Below are 20,458 nucleotides of genomic sequence, written 5' to 3' on the forward strand. Positions count from 1 at the left end.
AGCAAGATAGTGCGCGCTGGCCCCGATCATCCTTAAGCAAAATAACTTTCAGCCTCCACAACAAGAACCAGCCACCCTACACAGGCGCTAAAACGCCTGGAACATCTTCCGTAGTATAGTGGTCAGTATGCAAGCTTGTCACGCTTGAGACCCGGGTTCAATTCCCGGCGGGAGAGATCCGCCACACCTCAGCAGAGGTGGTTCTACTTTTGCTCTCGCATTCTTTGTTTGCTTGGGCAATTTTTGTTTTTTGGGGTTTTTTTTCTTCATCTGTTTTTCATTTTTATAATCATCGTTCATGATGGGTAGAGATCGCGTAGCATTGGAGCCAATTTGCCTCGTTTATTCAAAAAAGCTGTCCCATAAACGTCAAAAAAGAGTAAAAAAGTCCGGCTGTGCTAAGGGCCCTACAGCTACCGTGTGTTGAGACGTCCTATCAAAATTATTCCGTTTCTTCCATTGCCCAATTCCAGTACTCCAAACCCCTTGGTCCCGCTCCATGAAATGCACATCTCTGAAGCATGTAAATAACAATAAAGAAAAAAAAGTTCCAGCCGTACATAGCGTCGCCAACACTCTATGTCATCAAAATGAAACAGTCGTTAAGCATCTTTGGCCGTCACTGATTGAATGAGGCGCTTATATTTGGCTTCGTTCTCCTCCTCTGGATCATGGGGTTTGAAAAACTCCAACTGCTTCGCTGGGTTAGCTGTCTTTGCCCACAGAACAGCAGGTTTCGCCTCCACAGGTTGGTCAGAGTCCGTCTCGACCTTGAGCGTTGCTCCGTTGGCTTTGGGCTCTTCGGATGCGCCGTTTGCCTTTTCATCTTTTGACACTCTTGGTAATTGCATTGCCAGGAGCACATATTCTGCACGCGTCATGTTATCCATAACGTCATCCATATAACGCCGTACCTCATCTTGAGGCGCCACTACACGCATCAAGTTCTCTAGATAGCGGCCAGTACTTGTAGAAATGCGTATTGTGACGGGCTGATAGTAGTCAAGCTCTGGATCTCCTCCGTATTCGGACGTGCTGCCCTTGCGCACGATGAGAAAAGACGCAACCACCTCCTGGCCGGATGAGGTGGGCAGATATTCAAGGATGCTAAATTTAGGAAACAGGTAGCGATCACCGTTTCCAAAGTCAAAGACCACAGCAGAAATATCGGGTTTTGGCGCGGGTGGAGGGCCTTTTGACCGTAGCGCTTGGGGGTTTGCCTGCTGAGGCGTTGGGGGGTTCGAAGTTCTCGCGTGGCCATTGAGAGCATCGTTTGGTTGGTGCTTTGCAGAGAGGGGGGTAGACAACGTCTGCGGTGCAGGCTTTGCTTCTCTGTGAAGTCGGTCAAGAATTTCCTTGAGGTCCGTCGCATCCGTAAAACCAGGAGTGCCTCCGGCGATACGACGAATCATTTCGTTGGTTTTTTGGTCCTCCAAGGCTGTCTTTACGAGCATTACAACGAGGGGATCGCTCCTTGGCGGTGGTCTCAACTCGCTCGACCTCTGGCGAGGGTTGGACGCCAGAACAATATCGAGAATAGTCCGCACTTCATCTGCAAAGTATTTGACGGTTCTTCCATCTACAAGCAGCCTATCGGCCGAAGGACCCTGCTGTCCACCACTCCTCCTATACTCCGCATTCAACTGATCAATGATTTTTTGAAAGCGATCAAGTTCTCCTTGCTTAGCCTGACCCACAGCTACTCTTTTCATCAGGTCACGCAGCTCAGGGTCTCCCGAAGCCTTTTGTGCAAGCAGGGCAATGACCGGGTCGTTGGGAACAGGCTTTGCATTGGGTGGTCGAGGATTGTTGGCCGGTATAATTAACGGCGGCGGCGGCTGCGGCCTTGCCAGTGGTGTGCGAGCTTGCTGCTGCTGTGCTGGAACCTGTGCCGGAACGGTATTCACGGGCGGTTGGGGCGGTCGAGCCAGAGGTAGTGGTGCAGCTGCCGGAGGAGGCTGTGGAGTTGCAGGAGGAGGCGCAGCGGGCTGTTGCGCAGAAAACGCTGGGCCTGGAGATGGTGACGTGGCTACATTGATCGTCGTAAGCGGTGATGGTGAAGGCTGAGGCGCTGAAACACTCGGCGAAGGGGGCGGTGGCTGCTGGGAAGGACTCGGGACAGCACTGGTAGCAGCAGGCTTTGGTGTAGTAGCTGTGATCGGTGTTGGGGTTGGTGTTGACGATCCAGGCCCAGGCGGAGGTGGCATGGAGCCATTTGGAGGGCCATACTGGAGAACTGGTCGAGCCAGCGGCTGTGATTGCGATTGAGGTTGCGTTTGAGTCACTGGCGGCGGTTTTGAAACCTGCTGCGGTGGTCGAGGCGGGGGAGCACGCTTGGCTTCCTTGACGACGAACATGGTAGCTTCAACTATGTGAGGCTCGATAGTAATGGTAACTGAGCCAACTTTGGTCATGCTATCCTTGGGAGGGTTCTTCGGGTCCTCATTGATCACACCCTTGCGCTTGTGAGGCTTGGTCCAAAACTTTTCAAAGAGCCCATCGTTGATCCATCGATATCGAGACCGAGAAAGCGATTCTGCGAGGACGCCACTAGGTTGACAATATCAGCAAAAGCGAGCACAATGGCAGTTTGACGAATCACTGTAGACATACCTTTCTAAAACGGATTGATACTCTTTGGCAGAAAGGTCGCCAGGCTGCGCGCTCTCTACGGTTGGTAGCGGCTTTCCTGGCTGAAGCGAGGTCGGCAGCGGCGGCGGCGGCGTTGGCTCCTTGACCACAGGCTCTGGAGGAGGAGGCGGCGGAGGAGCAGCTGGAGTGACGGATCGTTCCTCACGGGGCGTCAAATTCCGACGTTTGTTGGCGTTTTCAACGCGGGCCGAAGTCCTCGCGGGGAGCTTCCGCTTCCTCTCCATCGCGTCTCGAGGCGGTTTACACGACTGCGACAGGCGAAGATTTGGCGGCGGGTCAGCATCATAGGAGCGCCATGCGAATATCCAGCGAGCGGCCGACGACGAGAGGCCCAGCTACCAGCAAGATGACAGCAAGAGAGAGGGCAGCGGGCTGTGACGATGCAGAGTGACGAGAAGCGATAAAATACTGGGCGATGTGCAGTCCGTTCTGGCTGGTCCAAATCCTGGAAGCTGCCGTTAATTGGTACTACTAGGGGTGGATTGCAGTGCTGCAGAACCCGATGGCACAGCGGCAGCCCCTGCTGATTGGTCCGCTAAAGTGACGGGGCTGGCCGGCAGCGCCATGGGATTGGCGGAGGCTGACGCACCGGCCCCTCTCCACCGTCCAGGCTCACAGTGCTTAATGCACGCCGTAACCAAACCAGGTACAGAGTGTAGCCGCGAGTGCTAGGCTCTTCGGGCCTTGGAGCCTCCAAGCAGTGCATGACTCCTCCAGGAGTGCTGCGAGAGTACATGTACACGTTCTCTCCCAACGACCAGAAGGGTTATCTGAGCAAGATCAGGCGCTCAGATCATGTAGCCTCAATAGGATATATATATACCCCATCCGGAAAGCAACCAACCTGACGTTTACTTCGGGTCGTGCCTATGAGAGCTTCTCTCTGTACAAGTATATGCGTTATGCACTATGGACTGCCAAAGGTAGATCCTGCTGAGCCTCAAACTTGAGCCGCCAGTGCCCAACGTCTTCTCTGGGTGTGCTAAAATTCAGCACGCACATACTTTGCATATACAATCTAGTGTATGTGCGCCGCCCAACATGTCTCAAAAGAGCGGCAAATAGCGGATATATCATGCTTATAGCCGTGTAACATCGCTTCCAGCCTCCATCGCTGCGGGCGTGGACCAGGACGGGCGAAACAAAAAGCAAAGGAATGTGGAAAAGAAGGGGTGGAAAGGATATACTAGTAGCTTATACCGTGCTATCCATTAGGAGTGGCTTTGGAGTATTATCAAGATTACGTATAAAGCATTAATAAGAGGATATTCTTCAGCGCCCAAGGTGCTATAGTCCTCTACAGATAGTCCAAAGTACGGAGGTGCGGAATACATCCATGAAGAAAAGGGTGTCAAGCCTGCATATCACCAGCCTGTAAAGGCGATAGCGCCCACACGTTGATCAAACGTATGCAGCATCATGAAGCTGGCATAACATATGGCAGCAAAGAGAGGAGGCGCCAAGAAATACGCTGCATTGCTCTCTGAGAGCAAGCCATAACCCATCTCTGGCAAAGCAGCAAAAAAAATACACTTCTCCCCTACAGTAGGGCGCGAAAACATATTCTCATGAGGCTATCGCTGAGAGAAATATATGTGCCTTAACAACGGAGGATCTTTAGGAATGACGAGGAGCCGCTTACGAAATCCCCCACCCGCCTAAACTGCTTCAACTACTCGCCTAAGCTTATACGAACTTCCAGCACCATTCATAGACTCCAAACGCAAGGGATGCACCATTGCGCCTTATAAACATGGGAATCCCCTTGCATCCTATTCTTCGAGCATCCATCTGGGTGGCTGCTACGCCCTTGGCGTTCTATGTTGCTCTCCTAGGGCTAGGCGTAGTTCCTTACTTCCAAAGACAGTAAGTTCTATTACAGAACTATTTCCCTGGACTGCAGCCGTGTCTTACATGCGCATAGCTTCCTGTATGCTCATACGATCAATTCGCTATGGTGGTCAGATATCAATGCCCCAGAGGGTTGGGGGTTTGCCAGTTCGTACTCCCATGCGCTATTATTAGACCGCCGTGGCCTCTAACGTCTGCATGATGCATTCCGATAGAAAACCAAGTGACTCCATTTCAGCTACAGACTCCTGATGGAGAGACCATCTATGCTTGGCATATTATGCCATTGCCTCTCTATCTGAAGCATGAAGCCGCAGTATCGACTCAAAAAATTGGCCTCTGTAACAATTTCACCCAAACCGAATCGTTCCGCTTGCTAGCGAGCGATCCAGAAGCGAGGCTCATTATATCCTGCAAGTTTACCCCATACTCTCCTATTCAATCTATAGAACTTGAACTAATTGGAATTCTACAGTTCATGGAGTAAGCTAATCATGGAATCCCTTCTTCCTCTGACTGTGAAATCCAGCTCATATTTACAGAATGCTGGACACATCGCCCAAAACGAGCGGCCAAATAGCTACCACGCATTGACTGATACCTCATCCTATCACGTTTTAGCCGTTGACTACCGCGGTTTCGGTCATTCCACGGGCAAGCCCAACGAAAATGGCCTAATTCTAGATGCTGCAACCGTTGTCGACTGGGCAATCAACGTGGCAAAGATTCCACCAAGCAGAATCGTCTTGCTAGGCCATAGTCTCGGAACTGCTGTTGCCAGTGGTGTTGCCGAACGGTATGCTCTTCAAGGAGTTGAGTTTGCAGGCATCGTTCTGGTTGCAGCATTTAGTGACTTGGCCACTATGCTAAGTGGTTATCGCTTCGGAGGCCTTGTGCCTGCTCTCGGGCCATTTGCGATGTGGCCGGCTTTTCAGCGACTTCTTGCAAGGTACATTGTAGACAAATGGCACTCAGCTAACAGACTTGCAAACATTGTACGCCACACCAGAGGCAGATTGAGGATTAGCTTGGTTCATGCATACAACGATAACGATATCCCGTGGACCGAAGATAATAAGCTATTCCACGCCGCCGCGAGCGAGACGATTGGTATTCTTGATGATGACGAGTTCAACTCTTGGAAAGAATCGAACACGGTTCGGACCAGTGAAAAATCATTCGTTACCACATGGAAAACAGGCGAAGATATCTTAATTCGTCAAGAGTTATTTCCTTGGGGCGGTAAGTCTTTTTATATCCAAAATTTTCTTTTCCCTCCTCTAACTGTATTATAAGGGCATAATGAAATTTTGAGCTTTGCGCCTGTCAGCTTGGCAATTATTAGGTCGTTTGACTTTGAAGGCACAGCGTACGATTAAAAATGGGACTTAGATTAAGCCAAAAGGCTACGCACAATGGCTGAGGATGATGTTAAAAAAAATCATTCTTTCGTGATCCAATCGAGCCCAGAGAGAAGAGGTCTATTGGAGAACAAGCGCAAAAAAAGAAACGTCCGACGGAGACAGGATTCGAACCTGCGAGGCCGAAACCATATGATTTCTAGTCATACCCATTAACCACTCTGGCACTCCGCCTATTGGATGTTGGATGTTGGAAGCGGAGCACAATAGGAATATACGCGAAAGTCGCAAAGGAGAGACGAAAGAAAAAATTAGCATAGGATAAGTGCGCAAAAAATAAACATTCCGACGGAGACAGGATTCGAACCTGCGAGGCCGAAACCATATGATTTCTAGTCATACCCATTAACCACTCTGGCACTCCGCCTTATTGGATGTTGAGAGATCCGGCGCTATACCCTACTATACAGCCCTAGCAACATCAGACAAACCGCAGCATTTTCTGGTTCTGCTTTAGGGTAGGAAACTTCCTTTATTCAGATTGCCTATATCTCAGGATTCTTTTCAGGCATTGAGCTAAGAGAAGGTTGAAGTTGATGTTTTTGTTGCATTTCTTGGGGGCTATTAAATGTGCGGCAGTGTTGAGCATGCTCAATTGCCTAGGTGTGATTGGCTGCTCGCCGCGCTGTATATAATTTGCAATATTTGGTTAATGAGTTATAGAGCCATCTTTTTAAGTAGCTTATACGAATTATAGATATCAGCTGCCATTGTTAATAGGCGTAAAAGTTTGAATAAATGCTGAAAAAAAAAGGGGGGAATTGACTGTGTTCCATCATGAAAAGAAAATGAATAAGAACTGAAGGAGCCAAATGTGCCCCAGGCAGCAACTGCATTCGTTGAAACAACCACATGTCATCTTCAGCTCTATCGCCAACCCCACCACAGGTCTCAACCAAACACGGCCATTTGGTTCCTGAACCCCACCACGGCGCATTGCAACCTGCACAAGCACGCGACGACGCAAGGAACAAAGGAAAAGGCCACCACAGCACAAATGCCTGACGAGGAATCTAAACCGGTCGACCAAGTCGTCAATGAGGTCGACGCCGACATCAAGGCCAAGCAGGCCGCGGCCGAATCCGATGGCGAGGAGGAAGAAGTAGCTGGTGACGCCTCTGCCGCTGGCGGGGCCTCGGCCAGCAAGAAGAAGAAGAAGTCCAAGAAGAAGAAGGTCAAGGAGGCCCTGACGGGCAAGTCTGACGACGCAGAGGCCGACCTGAAGAAGGCCATCGGTGGCCTCACGCCGCAGCAGCTGCAAGAGCTGTTGGCGCTCAACCCTGCCCTCGCGGGGGAGCTGTCTCAAGCTTCCGGCAGCGCGAACCCCTCGCCCGACCAGATCTCCGAGATGCTCAAGAAGATGAACCTGCAAGACATCATGACGGGCCTCGCGGCGGCCGGCAAAAACGTCAAGGATATGGCTTCGTACAAGTTCTGGCAGACACAGCCTGTGCCTAGATTTGGCGAGGACGACAAAGTTGTTGAGGAGGGACCACTGAGAATCCAGACGGTCGATGATGTCTCCAAAGAGCCTGCCGCACTTGTCGATGGGTTTGAATGGGTGGAGATGGACCTGAACAACGATGACGAGATTAAGGAGATTTACGAACTGCTCAACGGACACTACGTCGAGGACGATGAAGCCATGTTCCGATTCAACTACGGACCCGGCATTCTGAAATGGTGAGCTGGCATTATATCCTTTCCCCCAAGTTAGGTGCCATATTGTTGCTAATCATGATTTTACCGGTATTAGGGCCATGATGCCTCCCGGCTGGGCCAAGCACTACCACGTTGGTGTTCGCGCCTCCCAGTCCCGCAAGCTCGTCGCCTTCATCTCTGCCATTCCCGTGAGCGTACGAGTCCGCAACAAGACCTTCACCGCTTCCGAAGTCAACTTCCTCTGCGTCCACAAGAAGCTCCGCGGCAAGCGCCTCGCCCCCGTCCTCATCAAGGAGATTACCCGTATCAGCAACCTGCACGAGATTTGGCAAGGCCTGTATACCGCTGGCATCGTCCTCCCCAAGCCCATCAGCACATGCCGATACTACCACCGCTCGCTCAACTGGCAGAAGCTGTACGAGTGCAGCTTCGTCCACCTGCCGCATGGAAGCAAGCCTCAGTACCAGATCCGCAAGTATGCGGTCCCAGATCGCACCGCCACCAAGGGCCTGCGTGAGATGAAGACCACGGATATCGATGCCGTTCTTAAGCTGATGGACAAGTACATGTCTCGATTCGACATTGCCCCTGAGATGACAAAGGAGGAAGCAACTCATTGGTTTACCCCTACCCCTCAGCCTGGCCAGGACCAGTACATCTGGTCTTACGTCGTCGAGGTACGAAGAATTTACCTTTAGCTTCCTACTAAACGTTTTTGTGATCAACTATACTAACACTTATTCCCCAGGACGCTGACAAGAACATCACCGACTTCTTCTCCTTCTACTGTATCGAGTCATCCGCCATCAATAACCCCAAGCACGACGTTATCCGTGTCGCCTACCTCTTCTACTACGCCACCGACGTGGCCTTCAAGGAGCCCTTTGACAAGTCCGCTCTCAAGGCCCGCCTCAACGACCTCATCCACGACGCCCTCATCCTCGCCAAGCTCGCCAAGTTTGACGTCTTCAACGCCCTGTCTCTCATGGACAACGGTCTCTTCTTGGAGCAGCAGAAGTTCGGCGCTGGTGACGGCCAACTGCACTATTACCTCTTCAACTACAGGGCTAACCCCATAGCCGGAGGCGTGGACAAGAGGAACCAGCTGGATGACAATAACCTGAGTGGTGTCGGACTGGTCCTGCCTTAGAAAAGGAATTTACGTACATAGAAAGAGCATTTTATTCTGTCTTTTTCTTTTTTAATGATGTCCGCTGGATGTAGCATGTATGTTTAAAAAAGAAAAGATACCTAGTGGCTAGCTCTGACGCATATAAATAAATAACCCAAATAAACCTTGATACAGAATACACCCTGTATAGCTCTCACGCCCTCGTAGTGTATACATCTATTACAACTTGTTAAATGCAATAAATCTCTCCTCCAAAAGGCTGTTGAACCACTGAGGCCTGTCCATGCCAGGCGCATGGCCAACCCCCTCGACAATAAGCCCCACGGCCGGCTCGACATACTTGATCAGCTTCTCTCCATTCGGCACCGTAATCATATTGTCAGCCGTCCCGTGCATAATGAAGATGCGCTCCCTGCCAACCTTATCCGCCATCTCGCGCAGCTGCTCTGGCGATTTTCTATGCCATCCCGCCGCAATGAGCTGGCACAGGAAGCCCTGCCGCGTAAACCATTCAACATGCCGCCTCTTGAAAAGCTCCTGTGCCTGAAATCGTTGAAAATTGGTAACAAAGGCGAGATACTCCCCGTCAGGCGTGCCCGGCGCAGGGCCGCACCGAGGCGTCGTCTTCGGCGAGGGCAGCGACGCAGCATCATCAGGCGCAGCGAGCCACTCTTCGCTGAAGAGCTGCTTGCTCGTGTCAATCAGGCCTTGCTCCTCCGACTTGGGCACGACGAAGCCCACGCGCTGCCAGATTGCGTCGGTCCAGGATTTTGCAGGTCCGCTCTCGAACTGCGCCGTGGTGCTGAGCAGAGTCAGGGAGCGCAGGCGCGTGGGGATGGCGTAGGCGACCTCTTGGGCAATCATGCCGCCAAGGGAGATTCCAACTACATGAACCTCGCGTTCGGCGGTCCAACCGACGTGGTCGAGCACGTCGACAATGTCGGCGGCCATGGCGCTGGTGGTGTAGCGGGCTAGAGGCTTGTCGCTATCGCCCATGCCTCGGTTGTCCAGGATGAGGACGGAATACTCATCTGCACGGTCGTGTCCAAAGTATTTGGTTTGACGCTGCCATGAAGTCTTTACGCCGGCCAAGCCCATGATAAGCTAAACATTATAAGATTATCAGTATAAGAACCAGTAAAATGATGTCTTCATCAAGAAGGAGACGTAGAATAACGGAATGAAATAAGTAAAGTCATACCACAACTTTAGTCGGACCCTCTCCATGAATCTCCCAAGCAATCTTAACAGGACCGCCTCGCCCGATTGCAGCGTCAACCTTGCCCTTGCTATGAGGCTCCAGAGCCCATATCGCCGAGGGATAGGCTGGATGCCTAATCGTCTCTTCGGCAGTGGGAGTAGCGAACGCCCTGCGAATATTCAGCATTAGTTTTCGGCGAAATGACAGCTATAAGAAGAAAGAAGCAGCCACGCGAGACATGGCCTGGGCAACGAGACACAAAGAGCATGTATCGAGTGAGTTTCACGGCGACAAAGTGAGCTGTTACACTAGGCTTCTGGGAATGTCTCTGGGCATCAATAACTCATTTCTAAGGAGGTATACTTACATGTTTAATATTTATTCCAGTGCCCAGCTACCTGGAGCACGCCAACTCGGAGGTTAGAATCTTGGATCACAAGCCAGCTAGCTGTTCGGCTTAGGGTGGCAGATCCCAGATCGGCAATTCGTGGCAAATATAGCGCTATGCAGTCTGCTTATCAAAACAGCTCTATGTAAAAGGTCTGAATCTTCTAATGCAGTCCTCAAAAGAATGCAGTAGTCTTCAGTTATAGATAGTGTTGGAATTAATGGCGATGGCGCGCGGGATCGTATTGATGAAGTTGGAAGTTAAAGCTGCTGACATCATCATAACATGGGTGACAACGTAGCGTCATTGGTGCCAAGCCTCACAGGAACATGCGCGGCCACATCTAGCTCAGATTCTCGTAATAATAGGCCATCTATGCTTAAATATATCATTTTACATCATCTTGACAAGGCAGCTTTGTCTCCTCATCTTTCATATCATCAATTGCAGCGATTCACGTCCCGCCGGATGCCAATGGCTCTTCCAATCAGCCATACTACTAAGTAGAGAGATATAGCCCAGTTGCTTCTAAACTGAGAGAATAACCTCCATCTCAACTATTTTTAGCCAATCATCTTATTGTTTATCATCTTCACCTCTCGCCTGCCAGGCGTCGGCGCTGGACCTCTCCCAAGGCCTTGTTTCCGCTCAAGAAGGCAGTGACACCAACAACACCAATCGCGGGGAGAACCTGGAACAGGTTCCACTGAGTATAGTACAGAAAGAAGACTCCCTCCATCGCAATGATTGATCCAAAGAAAACGGCATGTGAGATGGGAGCATTTCCCAGAGCCTTCTGCGCATGAGAAAAGTTTCCGCCAAGAGCAAACCACTATCGCAAGTTAGCATATATATTTTTTTTCACTTATTATTCACACCTAGGGTGATTTCTTTCGACGTACGCCAATGAACAGTACCGGCACGGTAGCTAGAACAGCAAGTGCAAATGTAATTGAGATGATCACGGGAGGGTTCTTGGGGTCGGCTCGGAAGATGTGGTGGATCTCAGCAAGCTTGCCATATCGCAGCGGCTTCTCGGGGACTTCGACAGAGGCAGTAGGATCCAGCTTGACGTTGAAGTCGAAAACAGGAGTGACCGAGCCCTGGGAGGAGCCAAAAGATGCGATAATAAGGCTGGCAGAGAGAGGGCCCTCGGAGAGAAGCAGCTGACTGGGGAGATCTTTTTGTGACTGTCATGGTATTAGCTGTTGTTCGCCAATTGTTCGCCAATTGTTCTCTTATTCTTTCTTTTCTGGGTCCCAACATACAATCTCAACAGATCCCTTTCCGGAGTCTTTAACGTTCAAGGGGAAAGGGGCCTCCAGGCCGGATAATGACTCCTTCACAATCAGGAAAGCTTGATGCGGTCGCTTCGGTTTGGAGCCATCTTTGGTTATGACCGTAACCTTGAGCTTATCTTGGTGGCCCAAAGTGAGGGTGTTTCGGACACGTTCAGCACCGTTGAATCTGCAATCAATTCCAATTGTTAGCAATGGCGTCTCAGATTCCTTATTACAGAGATGGTGAAGGCGTGAGGCTTGGTCGAGTGACCAAAGGAAGCTCTTTCTTGGCATTGGGGAAAGCTCACTTCTCTACTGCATCATTGCCGCTCTTTGAGGCCACTTTGACAGTGCCTTCGGTAAAACTCCACGATGAAGCGGCAGAAGCAACGGAGGCGAGCGCCAAAATTGCTGAGGTTACAGAGAAACGCATGGTGGCAGACGACGTTGGTGGACAAGGAAGACGCTGCTCCAAGATGACAGCTTAGACAGCTTTGGTGCTAAAGGTTACGTGGTTGTAGTGCCGTAGAGTCGCAAGGTGGGGCGCTGTGATTGGCTAGTGGCCACTTTGAACACACGGTGTATGCGACATTGCGTACTGTATTGATTAGCACTGTCCTCCTTCTGAAACATGAAGACATATAGAAAGATGATGCCAGAATAATCAGACAAGAAATTTCGTATGCATTTTTATTCATAATGCAAAGTGCAATTTTTGATTAAATTATCAATATATACAAAGTAGTCTTCAATGCAATGCCAGCTTCGCAATAATCTTGCCATCCAGCCATGGTCTACCAACATGAACGCTCAGTGACCAAAGATCAATCCATTTGCTAAAAATTTCATTCATAATCTTTCCCCCAACGGAGTCATAACTCAGTCCGTTTACTCGGTTCAATCATTGTTTCGCTTCTCTTGGACTTTGGAGCCTCTTTCGGGAAATGCCCAGAGAGATCCATCCACTCTGCCGTGAATGCCAGGACAAGCTTAGTCCAGTCATTGACGCTGGGCATATCGAGATGCTCGCCATCATCCTCCATCGTATGCCACACGTTAGGAAACGGCGTGGGAATCAAATGGAGGATATCGACGCCTCGTCTCAGGAAGGGGATATGGTCATCTTCAATGCCACCATAGCCGAACTCACTAGATTTCTTGTTGCCATCTGGGAGAAAGGGATGGGCGGGCTTGGACTCGAGAAGACCTAGATCACGCATGCGCTTCTCTAGCGATGCCATATTCTTATACGCCCAGTGGGTGGTTGGGAAGTAGGATGGCACACGGGGATCAGGCGACCCGAGTAGATCCAAAAGGACGAAAAGGCTGATGGAGTGTAGGGGCGTCCTGTAAGTGGACATGGTGGGATGGAACTCGGATTCCCAAGTCTCGGCCAGTGATCTGATAAAACAAACAGAAATGTTAGTGATACCGACAGAGGATAAACGATATAAAAAGAGAGTAATGGCAGTCCATACCTTGCGCCATACAAGGAGTCCGTCTGCGTCCAGCGCACAAAGGCCTCCTCTCCGTCCAGCAAAATAATCTGCACGCCAACATCCGACTCGAAAGCGTCGTCCAGCCCATCGTTTTCCCCCGATGCACTCCATTTCGACTTGAGCGCCTCATCAATGCTCCTCGCAATGTGCAAGAGCATCGCACACGGCGCCGCGCTGTCTGTTGCTCCAATGAAATCCTTGGGTTCCATCTTGCTGTCGTAATGCGCCACCAGCGTCAGCCTACCGACCTCTCCCTCGCGAGAGCCGGGCGGATCGCGGCGGAAGATGAGGTTCGAGAATGGTATGTCATTGTTCCCAGTCGCCGGCGTCTTGGAGGTCGAGTTCTGCCATAGCATTTCCCATTCTGGCAGGCTGCTCTTGAAGAAGTCGACAAAGTGTCGCTGTGTCTTAATTTGGCCTTCGGTGCCCGGCACCCGCGGTATGAGAATTGGAGCCAGGAGCTTCCCGTTATGAATGTCGAAATCGTTGCCGGGAGATGGAAGGTTTCGCAGGTCGTCGTCAGTCAAAGTCCCGATGGCGAGCGCTGCGCCGAAGAAGCCCACGAGAGGCACCGCGAGGGATGCCCGCAAGACGTTGAAAGGCATTTTCGAGGCTGTGATCTGCTGCACTCTCCCCCAATAAAAGAAATTGAAAAGAAAAAAAGAAAAAGAAAAGGCAATGCCGGACAAAAGACTGTGTTTAGGATAAAGTTGTCACTGCGCAGCGCCGCGGCATCGTTATAGTTAATCTGTTATCTACCAAGGTTCTAGGCGTTATCTTAGCATCAGCCAGAGTGGGCGTCGTGGCCACTTGCGGCGCTACGGGAGCCATCCCCGCTAAACCGCATTTTGCGGAGTCCCCTAGGACCCTGTTCCTGTTCCTGGCAGACAATGCATTGGGCGCCGTTAGTCCCCAAGTGGCTTGCAGAGTCTTGAATCCTCTTCTACCCAGGCAGTGATGATGCAGTTTCCATGTTTAAGTGGTTTCCATGCGTGCCATGCGAACCCAATTCCTCTCGGGAGCCTTGTGTAAATTTCTTCAATATTATTAGACATAATGGTGACTGTTAAGCATGACGTTGAATCTATATAGTCCCGATATTAATAGAAATAGGAAAAGAAAAATGAAGAAAAAAATAGTACAAATCATTCATCCTTGTAGCCCAGGGTTCCCAAAGGCTGGACCATGTTCATAATAGAAGCGCAAAAGCACCAATCCAACGCCGGTCTGCCATGCGTGCCATACTATCAGGTCGCTCATATACAAACTGCTCTTTCCCTTCTTCGTTCTGTCCCTTTATATTCGCCCCAAGCCATATTTTCTAGTTGGTTGAAATCTTGTCCAATCGTCCGTTTTTATTTTGCTTGCTGGGTGTTGAAATCCTATCCCGCATCAACATCTCTAACTTCGTTTCATGAGGGCATTATCTGTGTTTAAGAAATAAGAATTGAAAAGTATAGAAAACAGAAAATGAAGGAAGAAAAGAAGAAAGAGCCTATAATTTCAAAAGGCAAAGGTAATATTAATCGTCTTTCAGTGCAGCTTGGTGGCGGCTCTGGCGGCCAGTTTGTTGGCCAGCTGCTTCTCCTTTGGAATAGTGAGAGCGTTGATGCCCAAGAAGTTGCAGATGCTGGTAATCACCAGGTAGGCCCAGCGGAAATAGACCACCGTCGCGAAGAAGAAATATCCCCACATGTAGAACAGCTCTAGCTGAGGGCTAATCTGAGGAAAGCCAATTCGAGGAAGGTTACCAAGAACGGCACCTCCAACCAGCGGAGTCAACATGACAGTCCAGTATGGGAAAGGTTGGCGGGTCAAGTGCGCAAGGATGATTTTGGTAGTCAGTCGTCCAAAGACAAGGGCCATGGTGCAGCAGAAGAGGACGAGGTGGTTGTCCTTCATGAGCGAGCTGTAAGGAGAATAGACCCAAGCACCTGTGCAGACGGTGAAGACGGCCATTGGAATCCACTCGAAGAATACAGGAAGAACGGGGAGGTTCCTCGCCTGGCGCGCACGGGCTACGTTCAAGACGCAAAAGGGGATGTGAGTAGTGACCAGCAGGAAGATGATCATGCCAACCCAGATATCCCGGAAAGAGACATCTCCAATGAGATGAGATACTCCCTCCAAGTGGTCGCCCCAGATATGTGCGAGTGGCTTTGTGAAAACTTCCGGTCCGTAAATTCCGGAGATGATCATAATGCCGCAGGCAATGAGGAGGCCTTCCGTTGGGCCGTTGATGACGCCAAGGTAGAGCGTATGCGTATGGTAAGTCTCCCACGTTGAGAAGAACATGGGAAGACACGGAATAAGAGCCGTGAAGACACCAGAAGGCGAGGTACCCAGTCCCATAGCGGCCGTCTCAAGTAAACTCGCGAGAGTGCAGTTAAGCGAATCGATGCCATGGTCGAAGAGCTCGCCCAAACCGCTTGAGGTGCCGGTCCTTCTCGCCTGCTTTCCGTCAACGTTATCCATCGTCTGGTACATGAAAAGGCCAAACGCAAAACTAAAGTATAGCCATGACGGTCCCTGCACGATTTCTCCTAGTCAGCAAACCACTCGTAGTTGCGCACAGGCACGGTCGAATGTTGGTGACGTACTGGTCCCACTAGGTCAGGCATATAGATGACCACCAAGGCGACGTTGAAAAGAATAAAGAAAAACCCCAGAAGGGTGACCATATTCGGCGCGATCCATAGCGGTAATACTTCGACGAAGGCATTCCACTGCAAAGCATTGCTTGTTAGCTACCATTTATATCGAACTCCTTAATCTTTTTTTTTTTTGCTGGTGTCGATCGCGCGGAGGGGCTGGAGATCAAGGGGGCAAACCGCAACGTCATGCGGATATGGGGGAAGAATCGGTGAGCCGTACCCAAGGACCGAGAATGTATTTCGACACTGGCGACTTATCAACGCTCGAATATTTGTACGATTTCAAATGGATCAGGGCATCATCCGAGATGCACTCGGCCACAGCCTGTTCTGGTCCGCCAATATGGTTAGCTACCACCTCCACCAAAAAAAAGAAGATTCCTCCCGGCCGTCAATTGTCGATAGCGCCGGAACGGCCAGCCACCAGCCGCTACCCAGAAACAAATCGATACTCTCGAGCATGAGACATAAATCTCTACTTACTTGTGTTTGGGGCCATGCTGCTACCACCAATATCGCCCTGATGCAATGGCAGCGTGTTGCTTGTAGACATCGTAGAGGGGGGGGAGCCGGGGGCTCGGATAGTGGGAGGTAGGAGGTTCTTTTTAAAAAAGACACACAGGGGAGCTTTCCGCTGCTCTAGGTTTGTTTCTGCGGGAGAACTAGTAGGTTACTCCTTGCTCCCGTGCGTCTGGAGGCTGCGCAAACTTCAGACAGAGTTTTTGGTCGGCCAAGTGACCAAGAGTGTGGTTTCGTTGGGAGGCGTGCATGAAAACTTGCGATTTGTGGTCCTGACCCCGGTAAAGAGCCTCGGAAAATCTGCCCGTGGGCCTCTAAATCCCCTGAGCTGGAACCGCTATAGCCCCCAAAAAGCTCCCAAAGAGCTTCTAAGGCCCTGAGCACCCACGGCCTAGTGGAGGATCATTGACGCGGTCCCCGCTCTGGTAATCTAAAACGACCGTCACCAGCACGTGAAAGCCCGAATTCGTTGAGGCGCCAAGCAATAAACGACGTTACTGGCGCTCTGGCAAATCTCCTTGTACATCTTAGCTTAGTATAGGTACCTGCGAAGGCACTGAATCTAGCAGAACATTGATGGTTTCTGTACGTATTTTAATAGACGCCATCATGTCATTGATATTAGCGTGGCGTTTGGCACGCTGGATCGCAACGCTGGTATATTAAGTACTGGGAGAGCCTCCTCCCTGCAGCTGCCATCCGTCACTTGTATGCACGATCATCCTGCGCATGATTCGGAGCTGGAAAACCGAGCTTGTGATTGGTCTTGTTGAGGATACAAAAGTGCACAAAAACCAGCTCTGGATCAAAACTTTTGCTGGCGCCGATGGCGGCCACCTGGAAAGGGTCGCGTGAGCTCTGAAGCGTCATGTGTTAAAAGTCGGATATGGAGAGTTTTTTTTCGCAAATCAACTTTGATAGGCTAAATGCAACTTTCCAGCCACAGCTCCAAAATTAATATCCTGGCTGCCGCGTCACAAATTGTCTCTTCCTTTCGTCTCGAGAAACGCAAGCAACTTGCCACGAAGAGAATCAACGGTAGACAAAACAACAAGCCAAGAAAAAAAAAAAAAGTTCGGCGAGCATGATAAATATTGTAATAATCTCAAATTTGTCGTATCAAAACATGCATTCAGTAGTATTAAGTAATTCCTATGACGAACTTTCCCTAGTACGCATAACGCTATTCAAATATAAGACGCACGCTCCAATAAACATGCAAACCAATCAAATATTATGAGCGATCCCACAAGAGCAATCTATTACTTGCTCGACCGCATTGTTCCCTTCCCATAAATATGCACATTATAGCATAGCAAAGCCAACAAACATGCTTCCAAACAGAACCGCTAGTCCGTATTTTGAAACTTGAACAGAGGGAGTTGCCATCGACTTGCCCTTGCCGCTGCCAGCAGTAGCACCGGGGACGCCAGTGAAGATGGTGTCGTCGGAGCCGGTGGTGGAAGCGGTAGCGTCAGGAACAGTGCTGGAGGCAGTTGAAGTAGTGTTGTATCGCTTGGGATCAGTGGCACCGCAAGGGTGGTCGACGGCGCAGTTGGTCGCGCATGTGCTGTCGGTTCCACAGGCATTTCTGCACTGGATAACGAACTGCTGGCAGATGAAGAACGGCATTGTCAATGAGTATTCAGTGATGTTAGGTTGCTGGTTGTTTCCGCAAAGACAGCCATATGTCAGAGTGTTCTATTTAGCCGTCAGTAACGTTATACCGCGCCCATGAGAGTATATTTAGTACATACGGGGTCGCAGGTGTTCACCAAGGTCTTCTTGGTAGTGATTTGTGAACAGATGAGCGGGCACGATGAAGTTTCATAATTGCACCATGATTCTATTCCATTATTAGCATCAATTGGCTGTCTATCATCCGCTGACAATTATCTCACGTCTTGTGGCCAAGGGCACGCTATCAGGGTCAATTTGCTCGCTCTGGGCCTGGGCCACGGCGGCAAAGGCAGTCGTGGCCGCCAGAAAAACTGATTTGAAAGAGACCATCTTGATTTAATTGACCAAAAGGTTCGTAACGAAGAGATGAGTGATACTGTAAGCTCTAGCACCGAATCGATATTAGTGATGTGGTACAAGACACAATTACTTTGATGGATGGGAGATGGAAGAGTGAAGAGAGTAAAATGACAAGAGACAAGGTAGACGAGATGCAAAGGTGACAAGGTGACTAGGAGCCCCTTGACAAACAGGGCAATTTGCACAACTCACAATTATATAAACAGCAGCTGCACCAGAGATTGCAAAAGCAAAAGCGAGAGACTGGAACGAAGGAGCTCAGCGAAGGACTCGTTAACGACAGAGATGGCAGCGGCGGCGAGAGAAAAGACAGGATCAAGAAGGAGGCACGTCCGAGGAGGAAAAGCACTTTTATCAGCGGAGGCAACGGAGCCCCGGCACAGAATCTCTCCAGAAAAGCCAAGACCCGGCCACTGACCAGGGCGGGTGGGAAGCGAGACCAGGAGGCGAGCTCGTCCAAGGGCCCCAGCTCGAGCTTTAGCTTTCTCTGTCAAGCACACGGACGCACCAACTGCGCAGCCAAACGGGCAGCTTCAGTATCAGGCCTAGCTCCATTCGTGTTCCCCGCCACAGCAAACACACAAACGGGGCCTCTGGGGTCTCACATCGCCAGAAACGACGTGGAAATGGCCAGTTGCGCTGCGGAGGTTTGCGCCGTGATGCGAGCTACTGGCATCAACAACACGGGACGCTGCTACGATACATACTTCCACGCCAAAGCTACTATCAAGCAACTACTGCACATCCGCACTTAGTTTTTTGGGGGACCTTTGACCCTTGTCGGCCTAGTGGCCAGGCGATATTGAGGCCCCCACCATCTACAGCGAATACTCCGTACCTGGCCTCGATGCTGACTTCCTGAACCTTTCTTTACTCGTGTTAGGCGGTGCATGTACGAGGCACATCCGCCCAGGAAGCTGTAATCCGATGTCCGCTAGTGCACGGTAGTACTGCTGGTAGCGCGTCGTCGCCAGCTAGTGGAAAGATCCGAGCTTGCAGTGGCGCTGTTCCCCCCTTTTATAAGATGTTGGGCGAGTCGGAAATGAAGCGTCTCTCTCCAGAGGCAACACGGCGAGGCGACGGCTTTGGATTTGCCAATTACACTCGCAATAAAACGCCAGCTTCTCCCTTTACCAAGCAGTACAGCGGCTGTCTACATTGGCTTCAATGCCCAAATGAATTCTCCTCATGTGCGCTGCGTTTGCAGCTTGGTAGGCGGACCTTTTCATCAAGCCGAGCCGCAGAGTCCATGGATCCAAGATTACGAGCCAAGGAAAACGCACTAGGACGTCGAAAGCAGTCGAGCTTCCATCGAGCTAGGATTCTCCGCTTGACGATAATCCCAAGGGCCACCCATACACACATCCATACACACATCCATACACATTATCCTTTTTTGTGCCGCATCTGCGCCGTTCGTATTCTGTTATGCATGCAAATGGGGCCGGGAGCTACAATCGCACTTATGCAGACACTTGCGTCCAGTAGACAGCTATTGTTCCTCCATCGACAGGTGAAAATGCTCCGTGCTCTCCGCACGCTGCTATCAAGATCCAGCAGAAATGCGTGGTTTTGGCCGCACTGAAAGTCACATTCGTGGGGAGATCCACTTGAGCAACGGGGCTCGATTATCATAACACTACAAATACAAAATCTGCTAGCGATGCGAGGGAGGAGAAGCATGCATACCAGGCTCCGTATACGACTCATGATATCCTGAAAATTTTCCTTTGGTTCTGGCCCCCCGTCGGGGCCCGTGTCCTCACATTGAACGGAGTGCCCTTCGGAGTCGACGACGACAAGGGCAATACATGACCTGTCAGACATGCATCCCAGCACGACTCCATTCCTGCTCCCTACTTAGGTAGGTTACTATACGTTGCTCGGCATTAATTCTGGAGACATGCTACGGATACGTAGCATGAGTCTGACCCTCGGGCCACCGTACGAGTGGCATTATGGAGCATTTGCCCAGCATCCCCAGCATCGCGAGATCAAGGCTGAAGTGCAAATATGATTAGATGCATCGGATGCGATTCTATCGTGCCGTACTCCGTACAGAAGGAAAGAAATAGGAAACCACGATTCCCAGCTCGAGCACAGAAAAAGCTTGGCTCGTAGATCTCGAAATCTGGGGCAGAGCTATGTTGGGTGGAGGA

At 50.5% G+C, this 20,458-nt stretch overlaps 7 protein-coding genes and 3 non-coding genes across 10 annotated transcripts; 3 read left to right on the top strand and 7 right to left on the bottom strand.

The window, feature by feature from the left end:
• Positions 1–87: 87 nt before the first annotated feature.
• Positions 88–3,176, bottom strand: GGI43DRAFT_398112 (uncharacterized protein). Its single transcript, XM_083205192.1, has 2 exons — positions 2,614–3,176; positions 88–2,550 (listed from the first exon to the last, which is right to left on the bottom strand). The coding sequence occupies exons 1-2, from the start codon at positions 2,874–2,876 to the stop codon at positions 603–605; spliced, it is 2,211 nt and encodes a 736-aa protein (XP_083063345.1). The 5' UTR covers positions 2,877–3,176; the 3' UTR covers positions 88–602.
• GGI43DRAFT_t62 lies at positions 105–176 on the top strand. Its single transcript has one exon. It is a non-coding gene; the product is annotated as a tRNA-Asp (tRNA).
• Positions 3,177–3,873: 697 nt separating the features above from the next.
• On the top strand, positions 3,874–5,882 carry GGI43DRAFT_432169 (Alpha/Beta hydrolase protein; the record flags this gene model as incomplete). Its single annotated transcript, XM_083209527.1, has 5 exons — positions 3,874–4,518; positions 4,577–4,650; positions 4,719–4,986; positions 5,033–5,745; positions 5,800–5,882. Exons 1-5 carry the CDS (start codon positions 4,406–4,408, stop codon positions 5,880–5,882), a joined length of 1,251 nt encoding a protein of 416 aa, XP_083063346.1. The 5' UTR covers positions 3,874–4,405.
• Positions 5,883–6,017: 135 nt separating this feature from the next.
• On the bottom strand, positions 6,018–6,098 carry GGI43DRAFT_t70. The gene has a single exon. It is a non-coding gene; the product is annotated as a tRNA-Ser (tRNA).
• Positions 6,099–6,210: 112 nt separating this feature from the next.
• GGI43DRAFT_t69 lies at positions 6,211–6,291 on the bottom strand. Its single transcript has one exon. It is a non-coding gene; the product is annotated as a tRNA-Ser (tRNA).
• A 424-nt stretch (positions 6,292–6,715) lies between these two features.
• Positions 6,716–8,837, top strand: GGI43DRAFT_290396 (glycylpeptide N-tetradecanoyltransferase NMT1). The gene is made up of 3 exons (XM_083201378.1): positions 6,716–7,607; positions 7,681–8,263; positions 8,335–8,837. The coding sequence occupies exons 1-3, from the start codon at positions 6,922–6,924 to the stop codon at positions 8,734–8,736; spliced, it is 1,671 nt and encodes a 556-aa protein (XP_083063347.1). The 5' UTR covers positions 6,716–6,921; the 3' UTR covers positions 8,737–8,837.
• Positions 8,838–8,937: 100 nt separating this feature from the next.
• GGI43DRAFT_381204 (alpha/beta fold hydrolase) lies at positions 8,938–12,020 on the bottom strand (the record flags this gene model as incomplete). Its single annotated transcript, XM_083203085.1, has 6 exons — positions 8,938–9,822; positions 9,920–10,088; positions 10,904–11,139; positions 11,210–11,497; positions 11,576–11,774; positions 11,896–12,020. The coding sequence occupies 6 exons, from the start codon at positions 12,018–12,020 to the stop codon at positions 8,938–8,940; spliced, it is 1,902 nt and encodes a 633-aa protein (XP_083063348.1).
• Positions 12,021–12,200: 180 nt separating this feature from the next.
• GGI43DRAFT_290371 (glutaminyl-peptide cyclotransferase family protein) lies at positions 12,201–14,155 on the bottom strand. Its single transcript, XM_083201377.1, has 2 exons — positions 13,066–14,155; positions 12,201–12,988 (listed from the first exon to the last, which is right to left on the bottom strand). The coding sequence occupies exons 1-2, from the start codon at positions 13,689–13,691 to the stop codon at positions 12,460–12,462; spliced, it is 1,155 nt and encodes a 384-aa protein (XP_083063349.1). The 5' UTR covers positions 13,692–14,155; the 3' UTR covers positions 12,201–12,459.
• A 416-nt stretch (positions 14,156–14,571) lies between these two features.
• GGI43DRAFT_290500 (CDP-alcohol phosphatidyltransferase-domain-containing protein) lies at positions 14,572–16,536 on the bottom strand. Its single transcript, XM_083201380.1, has 4 exons — positions 16,224–16,536; positions 15,961–16,070; positions 15,687–15,812; positions 14,572–15,615 (listed from the first exon to the last, which is right to left on the bottom strand). Exons 1-4 carry the CDS (start codon positions 16,291–16,293, stop codon positions 14,620–14,622), a joined length of 1,302 nt encoding a protein of 433 aa, XP_083063350.1. The 5' UTR covers positions 16,294–16,536; the 3' UTR covers positions 14,572–14,619.
• Positions 16,537–17,340: 804 nt separating this feature from the next.
• Positions 17,341–18,884, bottom strand: GGI43DRAFT_290442 (uncharacterized protein). Its single transcript, XM_083201379.1, has 4 exons — positions 18,492–18,884; positions 18,161–18,315; positions 18,017–18,105; positions 17,341–17,960 (listed from the first exon to the last, which is right to left on the bottom strand). Exons 2-4 carry the CDS (start codon positions 18,267–18,269, stop codon positions 17,565–17,567), a joined length of 594 nt encoding a protein of 197 aa, XP_083063351.1. The 5' UTR covers positions 18,270–18,315; positions 18,492–18,884; the 3' UTR covers positions 17,341–17,564.
• Positions 18,885–20,458: the final 1,574 nt, after the last annotated feature.

Source organism: Trichoderma evansii (assembly GCF_050947405.1).
Source record: "Trichoderma evansii strain SZMC 28006 chromosome Unknown GGI43scaffold_4, whole genome shotgun sequence".
In the NCBI taxonomy this organism is placed as follows: domain Eukaryota; kingdom Fungi; phylum Ascomycota; class Sordariomycetes; order Hypocreales; family Hypocreaceae; genus Trichoderma; species Trichoderma evansii.

What these genes read in the sequence shown, in the direction of transcription:
- GGI43DRAFT_398112 (XM_083205192.1), bottom strand. Translation starts at nt 2,876, where the DNA reads ATGGAGAGGAAGCGGAAGCTCCCCGCGAGGACTTCGGCCCGCGTTGAA. An exon ending in TATCAATCCGTTTTAGAAAG is followed by an intron (nt 2,551 to 2,613) that starts GTATGTCTACAG and finishes TTGTCAACCTAG; the next exon opens with TGGCGTCCTCGCAGAATCGC.
- GGI43DRAFT_290396 (XM_083201378.1), top strand. Translation starts at nt 6,922, where the DNA reads ATGCCTGACGAGGAATCTAAACCGGTCGACCAAGTCGTCAATGAGGTC. An exon ending in GGACCCGGCATTCTGAAATG is followed by an intron (nt 7,608 to 7,680) that starts GTGAGCTGGCAT and finishes TACCGGTATTAG; the next exon opens with GGCCATGATGCCTCCCGGCT. An exon ending in TCTGGTCTTACGTCGTCGAG is followed by an intron (nt 8,264 to 8,334) that starts GTACGAAGAATT and finishes CTTATTCCCCAG; the next exon opens with GACGCTGACAAGAACATCAC.
- GGI43DRAFT_290371 (XM_083201377.1), bottom strand. Translation starts at nt 13,691, where the DNA reads ATGCCTTTCAACGTCTTGCGGGCATCCCTCGCGGTGCCTCTCGTGGGC. An exon ending in GACTCCTTGTATGGCGCAAG is followed by an intron (nt 12,989 to 13,065) that starts GTATGGACTGCC and finishes TTGTTTTATCAG; the next exon opens with ATCACTGGCCGAGACTTGGG.
- GGI43DRAFT_290500 (XM_083201380.1), bottom strand. Translation starts at nt 16,293, where the DNA reads ATGTCTACAAGCAACACGCTGCCATTGCATCAGGGCGATATTGGTGGT. An exon ending in CAGCATGGCCCCAAACACAA is followed by an intron (nt 16,071 to 16,223) that starts GTAAGTAGAGAT and finishes TTGGCGGACCAG; the next exon opens with AACAGGCTGTGGCCGAGTGC. An exon ending in TGCCTGACCTAGTGGGACCA is followed by an intron (nt 15,616 to 15,686) that starts GTACGTCACCAA and finishes GAAATCGTGCAG; the next exon opens with GGACCGTCATGGCTATACTT.
- GGI43DRAFT_290442 (XM_083201379.1), bottom strand. Translation starts at nt 18,269, where the DNA reads ATGGTCTCTTTCAAATCAGTTTTTCTGGCGGCCACGACTGCCTTTGCC. An exon ending in CGTGCCCTTGGCCACAAGAC is followed by an intron (nt 18,106 to 18,160) that starts GTGAGATAATTG and finishes ATAATGGAATAG; the next exon opens with AATCATGGTGCAATTATGAA. An exon ending in TGGTGAACACCTGCGACCCC is followed by an intron (nt 17,961 to 18,016) that starts GTATGTACTAAA and finishes ACGGCTAAATAG; the next exon opens with AACACTCTGACATATGGCTG.